At 41.8% G+C, this 14,798-nt stretch overlaps 1 protein-coding gene across 1 annotated transcript in view; it reads left to right on the forward strand.

Moving 5' to 3' along the window:
* The window catches only part of LOC126474238 (aminopeptidase N-like), a 38,460-nt gene extending 24,379 nt beyond the window's left edge, over nt 1–14,081 (forward strand). Inside the window, exons 5-14 of the mRNA XM_050101702.1 lie at nt 854–959; nt 1,126–1,279; nt 4,670–4,751; nt 5,316–5,434; nt 5,629–5,766; nt 8,295–8,566; nt 8,752–8,948; nt 12,026–12,190; nt 13,135–13,213; nt 13,944–14,081. Coding sequence (XP_049957659.1) covers nt 854–959; nt 1,126–1,279; nt 4,670–4,751; nt 5,316–5,434; nt 5,629–5,766; nt 8,295–8,566; nt 8,752–8,948; nt 12,026–12,190; nt 13,135–13,213; nt 13,944–14,081 — 1,450 coding nt within the window. The remainder of the gene's footprint in view (nt 1–853; nt 960–1,125; nt 1,280–4,669; nt 4,752–5,315; nt 5,435–5,628; nt 5,767–8,294; nt 8,567–8,751; nt 8,949–12,025; nt 12,191–13,134; nt 13,214–13,943) is intronic.
* The last annotated feature ends 717 nt before the right edge of the window (nt 14,082–14,798 follow it).

The raw sequence follows: 14,798 nt of genomic DNA on the forward strand, positions 1-14,798 counted from the left end.
AGTAGGTATTACAGGAGGCTTGTAATATTGTCTCCTATTTTTTTCCCCCTGCTTAATTTAAACACGGATGGCATCATTTGCTCCTGGCACGAGTAATGTGCTTGCAAAAGGTTCGAGTAGTAAACAAAAAAGGAACATTGCTTCAAGTGAATAAACGACAAGACTTAATTTCCGGAATCAACACGAATGACCCAGAAAAATGGAAAGAAAAATAGTAAGCTTCAAATATCAGAGTTCAACAGACTAACCAGTCTTCCCCCCTTCGATGATCTGCCAGATGAACGGCTGATATTAGGTAAAACGTATCTGATTATAATGTAACTGAACCCATCTTGGCTTTTGCCGAATTAGAGATGCTGAGATTGCTATGCTTCAGGAATTTCTGCTAATAGTGTAGTTAAGCACTAGGACTACTTTGTTTCGCCATATCATACAAAATTTGGTGAAACTGACTAAGTCTTATACTAGCGCAAAATGCTACATGCTTCTCACCTTGAGCAGCAGACATGCAGTCATGGAACGATATATCATAGCTCATATTTTAGTAGCGTTTACTTGGAGCTAAAGTATTACCAGAATAAACAGTTTTGGATCCCGCAGTAAGCTGGGGAATTCAATATAAATTTTCTGGCGTTTTCCCTACATATATAACTCCATCCAGTACCATATTATTTTGTGCAACTTAAGTTGATTTTCATCACGATTCTTCTAGTGAATCGTATTTGTTACCGAAATTATTAAATACACAATTATCATTTCGTTATGACTTTCAACTGAATCTAGGATTGCTTTGTGTTGATTAAACCATCCTGTAGAAGTGGTACGTTGCATGATGTTGTGGTGATGTCTGCAGGGAGAGCAGTGTGCTGGTGGACGACGACTGCACATCGGAGGCGACCAAGAAGAGAGTGCTGGGCGTCATCCAACGCGAGGCGGCCCACCAGTGGTTCGGGGGCCTGGTCAGCCCCAGCTGGTGGAACGACCTCTGGCTGACCGAGGGCTTCGCCTCCTACTTCCAGTGAATCGCCGCGGCTCTGCTGAGTTCCGAGTCCTCGCAGCACACGGTCTCTCACTGGCCACTGAGAGAGAGCCAGCGACAGTGTAACGTGCGGCCCGTGTTAACAGGTGCAGCCCTCGTGGCAGCTGCGAGAGGTGTTCGTGGTGAACGCTGTGCTGCAGGCCGCCATGCCAGCAGACGTCGCCCCCGGTAGCTACCCACTCTCCAAGAGCCCCAACATCTCTGCTCAGCAGGCCTTTGACGAGTACTCGTACGAGAAGGGTGAGATTCAGTCTAAGCAAGCGACCAACTCAAAACGAATACTGCTATGGCATTAGCAGCGACTACTGGCAACACCAGTCAGTCAACATCACATATGCCTTCATAGTGGTCAGATTGATCAGCTGGGTAGTGCACAGTTTTGTACACTGCGTGATACAAATCATATGTCTTACTTGTACAGTATTACACTCAAGGAGACAGCCTTCTGGCTGTGAACAGTGGGCCAGGTATTTTGACTCATGAATACTTGAATGTGGAAAGTAAAGAATACATTCAATAAAATCGGGAATTAACAGGATCAGTGAAATGACATGGAAGGGCTAGGTCCCTCTAACTAACTTCATTAATCCTTGGACAACAACATTTATTTATATATATTTTTTATAACAACAGGCCCCTTTGAAAAACAGGTAGAGGAATAGAAGATAATTTGCCATTAAAGGCGTTCAAAATGAGACAGCCGTTAAATTCAGTAATAATAACTTCAAACCACTTCAAGAAATAAGACATTAACAATAATGATTTTTTAAAACTTTTAGATTAAATTTTTTTAAATAAATCAGCCAGGTAGAGTAATTAACACACTGCTAGATAAATTTCTTCACGCGAATTCAAGTCTGAGACATTAAGCTGACCCTCAAAAAATATTAAGAGAGATAAAGTACGGATAACCCAAAAGGCTTACACAAAAAAAAAAATCACCATAAAACAGAACAAGAATATAGTACAGGGTGATTCAAAAAGAATACCACAACTTTAGGAATTTAAAACTCTGCAACGACGAAAGGCAGAGCTAAGCACTATCTGACGGCGAATTAAGGGAGCTATAAAGTTTCATTTAGTTGTACATTTGTTCGCCATTTCAGCCAATAAAGTTTTTGGTCCCTTTTCCTTCGAAGGTGCTACTGTAACTGGACTACAGTATCTGGAGATGTTAGAGAATTGACTGTTCCCTCAGTTTGTACAAGAAGCACAACAATTCATATTTCAGCAGGATGGAGCGCCACCACATTGGCACTTATCTGTCTGTAACTACCTGAACGTCAACTACCCGAGGCGATGGATCGGCCACCAGGCAGCCCGTGACAGAGCACTTCATCACTGGCCTCCAAGCAGCCCTGATCTTACCCCCTGCGATTTTTTCTTATGGGGGTATGTTAAGGATATGGTGTTTCGGCCATCTCTCCCAGCTGCCATTGATGATTTGAAACGAGAAATAACAGCAGCTATCCAAACTGTTACGCCTGATATGCTACAGAGAGTGTGGAACGAGTCGGAGTATCGGGTTGATACTGCTCCTGTGTCTGGAGGGGGCCATATTGAACATCTCTGAACTTGTTTTTGAGTGAAAAAAACCTTTTTAAATACTCTTTGTAATGATGTATAACAGAAGGTTATATTATGTTTCTTTCATTAAATACACATTTTTAAAGTTGTGGTATTCTTTTTGAATCACCCTGTATGTATTAAATTTTAAAGAGGAAATTTCTTGTGTGAAGACAGTTAACCAAAGACCCCTTGGCCGACAGAAAAATTTCGTTTACAATGTAGTACCTCACAACCAGGATTGGGATAGATTTAAGGGAAGCATATGAAAGGTGGGCCTAAATATTTCGTCATTTGTTGTCTCATGTATCATACTTTATTACTTAACGACAATAGTATCATTACAATTTTAAAAAATACCTATTAAAAGGATCTGAATCCCCGCAGTCAAAGCTTGAACAGACTCAATTCAGTAAAAACAAAATATAACAATTATACCATTAAGAGCAGGTCTTGAAACCGGAAATATTTAGATCCCAAACACAAGAAAACGTCACAGCAACTGGGCGTGGCTGCAAGCGAGTTCAACAATCCGTTTTATCAACCAAATGAATTACAATGCAGTCATTAAAAGGTAGTAACAATTTCCACACTTAGGTAACCGTTACACAGTTGGATAACATTCATCCAAATACAGAAAGGATCACAAGTCCCGCCACTGATTGTAGTTGTTGGAATGCCGCTTAGAAATACATAAGTCTCAACAAAAAAATTCCTTAAGCAATTAAATACACATTCCCTCAAAACAGACAAACTGTGTTCAAAATGTATGTGAATTCCTAAGGGACCAAACTGTTGAGGTCATCGGTCTCTTGACTTACACATTACTTAAACTAACGTAAAGTAACTTAAGCTAGCAACAACACACACATCAATGCCCGAGGGAGGACTCGAACCTCCGACGGACAAACTGAAAAGGTAAAAAATTTAAATATAGATTCCAACTGGCACACTGCAATCGAACATTGATAATGACCTTTAATAAATATACAATTGCACTAAATTCAAGATAAGCTGAGAGTAAATGCAACTGAAATGTACTTCTAACTGCTACAAACCAGCAGAAACGGAGACAACCCTTAATAAATAGACAATTGCCCCAAAATTCAAGATTTACTTCCAACAGGTAAAAACCAGCAGAAACGTTGACAATAACCTTTAACAAATGTACAATTACCAAAAATTCAAAGAAGCTGAGAACTATGGCAGATGGATGTCACAGCCAAAGCCAGTAAGGAACGAGCAGCCAAGTTTCACAATACGTGAGATTAACTAATGACTGTGGACCAATGTAAGGTCAGACAGTTGATATTGATAAGTAACAGGTCTTAAACGTAACGCACTGAGAAGAAGTAATAAGAGTGCAAGGCTTAAACGAGTAATTATAGAGGTATAATGTCTTTACTCATATGGGTATATGGACAATGGTACTTTTTTCTGAAGTTATCTGCCTTTGAAGTTGCAGGTAAATAATATCAAAACAGGTAACATTTCATTGATTGAAATAATTGAGATGCATGTTCCCTTTTCCCGTTGCAGCTCGTAGATATTCTGCTTTATGGCTGATCTAAGAAAATGCTCAAATGGTTCAAATGGCTCTAAGCACTATCACTATGGGACTTAACATCTGAGGTCATCAGTCCCCTAGTCTTAGAACTACTTAAACCTAACTAACCTAAGGACACCACACACATCCATGCCCAAGGCAGGATTCGAACCTGCGACCATAGCATCAGCGCGGTTCCAGACTGAAGCATCTAGAACAGCCCGGCCACTGCTGCCGGCCTATGAAAATGCACCTAGAGTTCACGGTAAGCTTTTTTCATTGACAACTATCACTACTTCGACTACAAAACGATGGTTGTTGAGTGTTTCATTTCAGAAGATCAAATATTAGTCAGATACTCCTGTGAGAGAGTACTACGCCATCTGGACCTAGATAACGTGACCCACTCCAGTCATCCGTTATTGTCTCTCCAGTGACGTAAGGTCGAAATGTAAGGTAGACGCAGCTTTGACATTTCTGATCTGTTGAATTTCTCCTAATTTGTATCTCTGTTGCAGGTGCATCGATTGTCTGGATGATAGAGAATATAATGGGATCAGAACCATTCTACAGAGCCCTCAACAAATACCTCACACAGAAGTAAGTATTATTTGTCAGATTTCAAAAGATAACCTTTGACTTGCAGACTCTATTAAATAAAGCTTTTAACTGTTAATTTTTACTTTCTGCCAATCATTCACTCAAATTTTCTGTTCAGTAGATATAGCTGGAATAACAATACGCAAAAATATCCAATTTGGATAGCTTCTTTGCTTGTTTCTAGAGTTCTTTATGCTTGCATATGTAGGCACGTTTGTTAGAATGTAAAACATGTTTCTTAGGTACATCGAAGCCACTGCTCAGAATTGATGGAGTAGTGGATATTTGGTCCCAATACCTAACTTCTGCGCAGTAGCCCTTTAATTTTATTAGCAATGAATAGACATGATACTGTTCTGTATTGTCAAAAATACAATAAATAATATTGATACAGGTCGTCTATCTCACAATACTGGGACATTGCTCAATTTACATGTTGGTAAGAAAAGGAGAATTAACTCAGATGGAGTGACCATTTCAGTTTAGTGTTAAAAATACTAAAATAAACATATTTTAGCCTTCTTTTATCGTCTGTGGATGACAGAGTTAATCACTTTCCCATAGCATATACATGGACATATGGGAGGATCTGCTCTTGGCAGCCTTCGACTCAGAGTCACCTGCATCTTCCCTGCCAGAGGGCGGCTCCCTGTCCTCTGTGGTGCAGCCGTGGCTACAGCAGAGTGGCTTCCCACTCATCTCTGTCTCCAGGAACTACTCTGACGGATCAGCTGTCATATCACAGGTGCTTTGACTTGCCCATCTCCTACTGAAGTGTACTCAGCTGTCACCCTGGCGGTCCACTGCAGCCCTCGTATCACCTCCCACGTGCTTTTGCAGGCACCATACCTGTCATAAGTGGACGCCGTGTGGCCAGTGCCCATCAGCTACACGTCCCGCTCTGAGGCGAACTACTTGGCGAGCCCCCCACGGCTCTGGCTGCTGGACTCTGAGCTGGTGGTCCCAGCTGTGGCCCAGCCAGATGACTGGCTACTTCTCAACATGAATGTGACTGGTGAGTGTCTTCTACTCTCACCTCTTTAGGACATTAATATTGTTTACGCAATGTGCTAACTTTTATCTGCATTATCTGAAGATTTCAGTCTGCATATTACATTGGTTGGTTATACAGAGTACGCATTACTGCCATTGATTTCAGCCATTAGTCTCATGAACTGTGATGAATCTATTCGTCATGTCCTCTGCTGTAGTCATTGCTCCAGAAATGCTGTTGCCAAGGTTTTTCCAGATAGATCCTCCCACAATTATACATGGAAGCTACAGAATCTGTTCACTGCAATATTTTCCACCCTGCTGTTTGATTTCAGCTGTGTCCTTATACCACATATCCAGTAGAATCTGTTCCATATTATATTATTTTCAGATTCATACTTAATTTCTGGTAGTTATAATTTGATACAACTGTGTTGAGAAATATTTTGCGTATAAAAATTATTTTTAGTGTACTTAAAAATTCATTGTATTGGTGTTCTGTCACACTGAGAGAGTTTTAGGAAATCAGTCCCTTCTGCTTTAATACACTCTTTTCGGAAATTTCATCAGTGTGATCAGAAATCTGTACTGGGAAGCAAACTGCTGTACATATTGTCCATCTTGCCTGCTCAAAACCATATCACTGAAAATGAGATGGACATAGGTCAACTCTATGAAGAAACTTTCGTCTCCATCATTTACAACATTACATCAAGCACATCGCAGATAATGTACTGAAAGTCTTGCTCTACAGTGTCCATGTCATGATCGTTGATTCTGTTACAAGCTAAATGATGGAACAAATCCAAATACAATCAAACACATTAGATATGATGATAGGATCTCAGGGAGGATCACAAGTGAGCCATCAGGTTAGGACATAAGGATAAGTGGGAACAGGGGTGTGAATGATGCTTATCAAATACAAACACCATACGAAAAAGTAGTCAGGCCTAGGAGACCTCGTGCAACACTGCATCTAGCCTTGGTAATGGCCACTGTTCGGTGAGGAAGGAAGCCCACAAACTTCTTCAAGTATAGACAAGCAAATGAAGCCACTTATTGATAAATAAATTCCATAGCATTATCAAACTGTGGGGTTAATGATCATTGCATTTCACCTACTGTTTTATAGGTGTCAGGTATTTTGTATGGAATTAAAATCGGATGATCTGGAAGGCCAGGTGGTAAGCCTTAACTTTTGTCAAACCAGCAATGTCTGCTGTAGCACTGTTGCTGTTGTAATATTATAAGATAGCAGTTTCCACAACATGCTTATATTTGTGAGTCTGGTTTGATAAGTCAGGTAAATTTCAATGAAAAAATGGAACATTTTTGTTGCGCCTTCATGGTTGATGAGCTTGCAATGACCATATGAAGAATTTCAACAATATACAGCGTACAGTACATAGTCGACTGCCATCTAACTGGCCAGTGTTCGACTGTGATTCAAATTAGGTGAAAAAGTGTTTTGCTAAACATTTTCACTGGAAGTGTCAGATTCTGCACAAATCAAAAAACAGAATTGGATAAATTTCTCGAGGTTTCTGCACCATCACTGAAGAAAATTTACTTTTGAATTAATGAATTTAAATGTGGTCGGACAAGCACCAAAGACGAACGCTCTCCTGCCTTCCAATGGAAGCAATTGTCGGAATCTGTAATATGGTAATGTAAGACAGCCGGATAAAATTTCATGAGAGTGCTGGGACTGCAGGCTTCTCAAATGAGCGAGAGCATAACATCTTACACAGAGAATAGGCTGTGAGGAAACTGTGTACAAGGTGGGCGCTCCGATTGCTCACAGTCGACCAAAAGCGCAACTGGCACAACATTTCAACACAATGTATGGTGCTGTTTAATCACATCCACAAGACATTTTGCACCTATTTGTGACTGTTGATCAAACCTGAATCCATCTTTACAACTAGAGTCAAAACTTCTGTGAAAACAATGGATAAAGGCTGGTGAAAGTGCAGCAAAGAGAGCACAGATCATTTCATCAGCTCATAAGGTCATGGTAATCATTTTTTTGGGATTCTCAAGGAATAACCCTCGTTGATTACTCAGAAAAAGACAGAGCCATAACTGGATCCTATGATTCATTGTTGGATTGTTTGAAAATTGCGTTGGCTGAAGAAAGACCAATATTGGCACACAAAAAAGTGCTCTTTCACCAGGCTAATGCATCTTCCCATACATTAGCAATAGCAATGGTGAAATTGCTCGTCATTGGCTTTGTATTAGGTACTCCAACCTGAACAGAAACCTCGAGACCCCACTTCTCATTGGGCTGTCTGTGGCCTCGACACCTTGTATCATTTGGAAAAGAAGAAAATTCTCGACACGATGGATCATATAACACGCCTACAAAACAACAACAAAAAAAAAAGAATGAGAACAAGAAAAAAAGCAACACAAACCTACAACAACAACAACTACCATTATTAATAATAGTAAATAAAAAGTATCTGTACGAAATACTACCGTTTTTCGACAGCGGGTGACTGCCCTTGCGTGTCGGAGTTTAGCAGTGTCCACTGTGTGCAGGCTACTACCGGGTGAACTACGGCGAGCAGAACTGGGCGCTGCTGACAGCGCAGCTGCTGCAGAACCCCTTTCTGGTGCCGGCGGTAGTGCGCGCACAGCTGCTGGATGACGCCGGCCTGGCAGGGGCGGGCCAGCTGCTGCCCGCTGACACAGCCCTCCAGCTCGCCTCCTACCTGCGTCTCGAGTACGGCTACATCCCATGGAGGGCTGTCCCTGGCGTCTTGCGGAACCTCGAGCTTCTGGTCGATGAAGACGTGGCGGAGGACTTCAGGGTGAGGCCTCGCAACATGACATCACTAGCAATCGATATATTCTCTCTGCACTTACTGGTCTGTCATTAAGTCTGGTTCCAGCAAATAATTTCTGTTCACACTGATGTTAGTGTTTGCTGTATGTGATTTTCCAAGCACTACAACACTCTCCATTGTTTTAATCTGTATGAAACAAATGCCGGCAGGAGTTTGTGCTGTCCATGATCCAGCACATGGCGATCCTGCTGCACTACCGAGAGCAACCTGGAGAGGACCACACGACTCGCATTCTACGGGCCATCATTGTCAACATCGCTTGCAACTATGGTGAACCGTCGTGTCTCAGCTCCATGTATGAGCAGTTGCAACACTTCATGGCTGCCCCCGGCAACTCGAGTAGCCAGTGAGTGACCAACTCAAAGTGCTTTGTCCTTTGTGTCACAATTGGAGTGAAGAGAATCTTGGCTAGTGCCTGAACTAATCCCACGATAGAGAACTCTCTCAAGAAAGTACAGTTTCTACCTGAAAAATTCAATGTAGCTTTTGAACTACAAGTAATTTAAAAGCTTATTGTTGAAGTAGAATGAAAGAAATTGATAGTCTGTGAAACTGTCACCTACATTTGGCTGCAGTAAAGGAAGCATAATTTTATGTGCTCTGTTTCATATCGAAATCCATTCTTCCAATACATCCATCGTCAGTTACATAATAAGGCAACCTTTTTCAGTAAGACAATTTGCACTTCAAAAAGATGTCCATTACTTTGTAGCCTTAAACACTAATACGAATTTTTAGCTTTCTTTAAATCAGAAATAAGTTCCTACAGCTGTTATCCTAAACATTTCATTTGGTAACTCTAATACCAATAAATAATCAATATTATAACGCACAAGTACACAAGTACAACCATCGGATGTCACTTATTCATCAATGAAAATTGGTATTTACCTTTCAATACATACCTGCATTTCATAAGGTTCCTTAAGTTTACTTTATTGCATAACAGAAGGAACCAGCTGTGAATGACATCATATGCATCAAGTTACCTCTACCCGGACGTCACTGGAGTATCGTTTGTATGCCGCTGGATAGAGCTTCAAACGTAGTATAGGTACAGGACCAACTTACATGTAATTATATGAATGTGTGGTGTCTGTTCTTTCGGACATGTCTGAAAGGACAGACGCGACACATTCATATAATTTGATAGGCCTAGCTGGGCAAAGAATCCACCTTTTTAGTGCAAATGCACAAACACGTCCAACCTCCTGTGTGAGAATCTCGGGAAAGCGAATATGAAGGAAATGGACAGGGGCAGCGGATAGGTGGTGCTCCATGGGAGCGTGGATAGGCCGTGAGGCGAGCCGAGATAGTCCATGCAATGGCTACAACACTGTGTCCCGGATGGCTCAGTGGTTACCCCACCTGCCTAGTAAGCAGGAAATCCTGGGTTCGAATCCTGGTCCAGTACGCATTTTCACTCGTCGTCACCGATTCTGCGTAATATGCCAGTACAGATGACAGCAGTGATCGCTCCCCTTTCCTGTCCTTCTTCCTCTCCCCACCTTCAATTTATATGAAGGCCTTCAGCAACAATTATACACGGCATGTTCAATAGGTAATGCAACACATTTTTTTGGTTTTATGCAGTATTCGAATAGATCATATCATTCTCCATGTTTTTGTTACAAAACCCTATTTTTCTCTATTTTCTCTATTCCATGTGACAGCCTTATACCACCATACTGGCGGGGCAGTATGCCCGCATGGTACCACTCTACTTGCTGCATCAGTAACCTCCCCATCATCCACGTATGCCTTTCTGTGGCGTGCATCTTTCATTAGTCAAACAAATGGAAGTCAGAAAATGTGTAATCCAGGCTGTATGGTGGATGGAAGAACAGTCCAATGAAGTTTTGTGAGCTCCTCTCGGGTACAAAGCTTTGTGGTAGGCCTCACATTGTCATGGTGTCTGATTGTGATCCAGCAGTTACCTCGAATAAGAGTGTCTGCCCTTTCTAACGATACTGGAGTCGCAGCTGTGTACATCTGGCTGACATGCGGCAGATTGGACAGGTTCACGCGACTTTGTTGCAATGACGATAGACTTCTCATCGTTTGCTTATTTCCAGGTCGTAGACATTCTGCAAGTGCATATGAATATCTACAATGCTCTGGTTTTTCACCAACACAAACTTAATGACAGCTCTCTGCTTGGAATGCACGTCTGTTGCAGAGGCCATTTTGAAGGCTACGTATATCGCCACGACCTGTCGAAATTTCGTGAAACTATGGGGTCTGAAGTGGGAATATCCCAAGATGTCCCACTACAAATCCCGCATTTCTTCTGTGGTGTATAGTAAGCCTGTTTACTGGGTTCGCTAGATACATCTACATATACATCTAAATCTATACTCCGCAAGCCACCTGACGTGTGTGGCGGAGGGTACCTTGAGTACCTCTATCGGTTCTCCCTTCTATTCTAGTCTCGTATTGTTAATAGAAAGAAGGATTGCCGGTATGCCTCTGTGTGGGCTCTAATCTCTCTGATTTTATCCTCATAGTCTCTTCGCGAGATATACGTAGGAGGGAGCAATATACTGCTTGACTCTTCGGTGAAGGTATGTTCTCGAAACTTCAACAAAAGCCCGTACCGAGCTACTGAGCGTCTCTCCTGCAGAGTCTTCCACTGGAGTTTATCTGTCAACTCCGTAACGCTTTCGCGATTACTAAATGATCCTGTAACGAAGCGCGCTGCTCTCCGTTGGATCTTCTCTATCTCTTCTATCAACCCTATCTGGTACGGATCCCACACTGCATAAACATTCAAACAAATCATATTAATGAGTTTTATTACAACATGAAAAGATACAATACTTTTGAGATTATATAGATGTGTCCCAAACAAAAGGCGACATACAAAATAATAAATCTTCTTCAGTATAAACAGTTCCAAGTCTGTGCTACATAGAGAGTACCAGCGAACTGAATAGAGTTGACACTGCTACTGTTGAACTGGCTGTCACCAGTTGGTCGCGGCGCTTATGTCTTCTTCGCACAGGGGCCGCTGGTGTTGCGTTGTCGTCCTGGAGGGAGGTCGGTCAGCGTGCGATTGGCTGACTTCTTGTCACAGCCATCTCTTCTCTATCGTTCCCGACTGGGTGCCAGCACTTGACTTTACGCTGTAACATATTGAACTGAAACTGGCCGAGAAAAAAATTGTGCTGTATTACTTATTGAACGTCCCTAGTACATTCCAATATTATGTGCTACACCACGCCTCCAACATGAGTATAGAAATTCGTTCTTCCATGTGAGACTTTCCAATTACACCATCGTAACACATACCACAGATCACAGATTTACCGAACATTCTATGTTATTATCGAAAAAAAAAAAAAAAACGATCCTTATCAGAAATTGAGTCATACTGCGCCAAGAAGTTCAAGTTGTATCTTCAACTGCCTTACGTTTTTTCAGGGTGGGACCAGACTTGAAACGTGTCGTCTACTGCAACGGTGCCCAGCAAGGTGGGGAAAACGCGTACAGTTTCCTCATGGATCTGTACCAAACAACTGATATCGTCTCTGAGCTAAACGACATCGTGCTGGGGGTCACCTGCTCACAGTTAGTGGATGGGCTACGGTAGGTACAATGTAATAACATTGTCTCTATGATGATGGGTGCTACTGATTTATCTTTCAACCCAGCTCCAGCAATATGCACTATAAGTATACATGGCACATATGCAATGGACTCAGAAAGCTTCTTGTACTTCAGTTGGTCTTAAAACATTCACTGCATGAATTTTTTCGAAATTACGTGCTGACCGCCACTGGAGCCAAGGGCGGCTTCCGGAGAGAGCACCTCCAATGGCTGCTGGAGGGACTGCTGCAGCGCCGACACACCCTTGCATCCGCTCTCCAGTTCCTCAGCCGCGGCGCAAACCTTCTCTCCAGGTGGGTACAGCCGCCTTCTCCCTCAGCAGGCTCTCTGCGGCTCTCTCCAGAGAGACAAAATCAGCGCTGCAACACAATAACAAAAAATAATGATGAATAATAATAATGTGAGCTGAACTTTGATGGTCACGCAAGAAATGTGCCTTTGTATTGGCAGTGCAGATAATCTAATTAAAGCTTTTTGTTAGGTCATCTGCTTGTATGTTTTCAGTCTGTATGGTTCAAAGTGGAAAGCTTTCCAAGCTGTCCAAAATCCAGGAACATCGAACACATACAGAGACATCCTTGGTGGTTATATAAATATAAATAATAAAGCATAATGAATAATATAACCAACAATGCCAGCGGACGAATAGATATCAACATCTATCTCTCAGTATCAATGAATATCCCCAATTTGCCTAGGTTGTACATTAGCACAAGTTTTGATCCATCCATCGCACTATTGACGAATATTAATTCACATAAACGACAGTGTGCATCTGTTCCTGTGATTCCTCCGACAAAATCCCAATATTGTCCAACAGAGACATTAGTTCATGTATCGAAAGGTTTATACTGACGTGACACTAAACTCCAAAATGTTGTCCTGGTCGACCCCTGCCTGACGTCACTGCTGCGTGTCTGCAGGCCAGATGAGAAGCAGGCAGCCAGGAAGTTGCTGAGGCAGGCCACGCTGGAGATGGGCGACGAGCAGATGCTGGACAAGGTGAGTGGCGGGGGGGAGGCTGTGCTGCTCATGCACCCACTTATGTTTGCGATAGAGAGAATGTGGGAGCAATAGTTAACGATAGCATCACTAACGCCACACAAACACACACCACACACACACACACACACACACACACACACACACACACACACACACACACACACACACACACACGCACACACACAGGGTGGGGAGCAGAGAGTGAAAGATAAACAAATTGCTCCTATAAGGAAACATTAAACTAGGGACTTTTATGGAAAGATCAGGGCTGTTTATGCTGCAAATAACACATTAAAGGGCATCATTGCATTTCTACCCAGTATAATAATATAAAAATATTGTTGCAGTAGTCTAAATGCTAGTTAGTCTCAAGACATAATCACGGATTTCTATAAACATGCATCATACTCATATATATTTTGATAGTGTTGTAATTACATGTTCATGAGTGTGAATAAAGTTAACTCCAGAGGATGCAAAAGTCCTAGCACTGGGTGAGAGGGGGATTACACTGGTTTGAGATATTATTACTTTTATTTAATGAGATTTAGATTCAATTTTTATATGTCATGTACCATACCATCAGTAATATGCAGAAATAAATGCAGTCATTTAGACATACATGGACATCATATAATCGTTTATTGAGATAAAGTATTTCATCCCCCCTTTTCCGTTGTACTCTTGCCGCACTGAGCCTTCACCTTATCCTCGTGACCTTCATCAGGTGCAGCAGGCAGCCGTCGCCCTGGAGGACGAGTCGCTGGTCGCAGCCGCACAGTGGAGCCGTGACGTCATCGCCAATGGAACAGCCGCACGCCGCGATGCAGCTCGCTGGCTCAAGGGAAAACCATGGCGCCTCTGAAATGGGGGATGGTCTGAATCCCTGTATGCTGTGCTACCACAGTGACCAGACTGGAAAACTAGCAGAAAACAAAATGTAGCGAAATTTACACAATAAAATGGTATCAAAATCTGGTTGAAATTTCTTTTGTGTATTTCCCTACCTAATTTACATAACTAAGTATGTGGCGATTACTCGATATATTAAGAAAACCGACTACAAACACATATTGTGATAATAATCTCTACATATAAAAGGCAATAACCAGACTAACTGACTAACTTATCATCGCTCAGCCAACCCCTAAGGATAGAAACTTGAAATTTGCAGATGTTGTTGACCTGAAACTGTAGGCGTCATTTGAGAGAGATTTTTCGAAATTAAGGGTATGAAATAGGGGATTAGAATTTGTAAGAAAATATTTAGTTGTATCAAAAATCCTTCAAAGCTAAATCTATGATTATTGGATTTACCTTCTCGGTTAGATACAAATGGTTGAGAGTGTCTATGGAGATATCACCTTAGGAACGCCAAATTTATGAATAATTATAACCTTCGATTCCAGGTAACAGAATCGCTTTTTGGGCAGAAGTACATTCGGAAAAGACGATACTTCTATGGCCCTCATTAGAGTGAAAAGTTTAGGTGTAGTAACAAAAAAATTTGAGCAGGTCATACAGTCTATGCGTGTGAAGCAGCAGGCGATAAGCTAGTAGATAATGTAGTGTAAAAGAGCAG

The sequence above is a fragment of the Schistocerca serialis genome, chromosome 4, assembly GCF_023864345.2.
Source record: "Schistocerca serialis cubense isolate TAMUIC-IGC-003099 chromosome 4, iqSchSeri2.2, whole genome shotgun sequence".
Taxonomy (NCBI): domain Eukaryota; kingdom Metazoa; phylum Arthropoda; class Insecta; order Orthoptera; family Acrididae; genus Schistocerca; species Schistocerca serialis.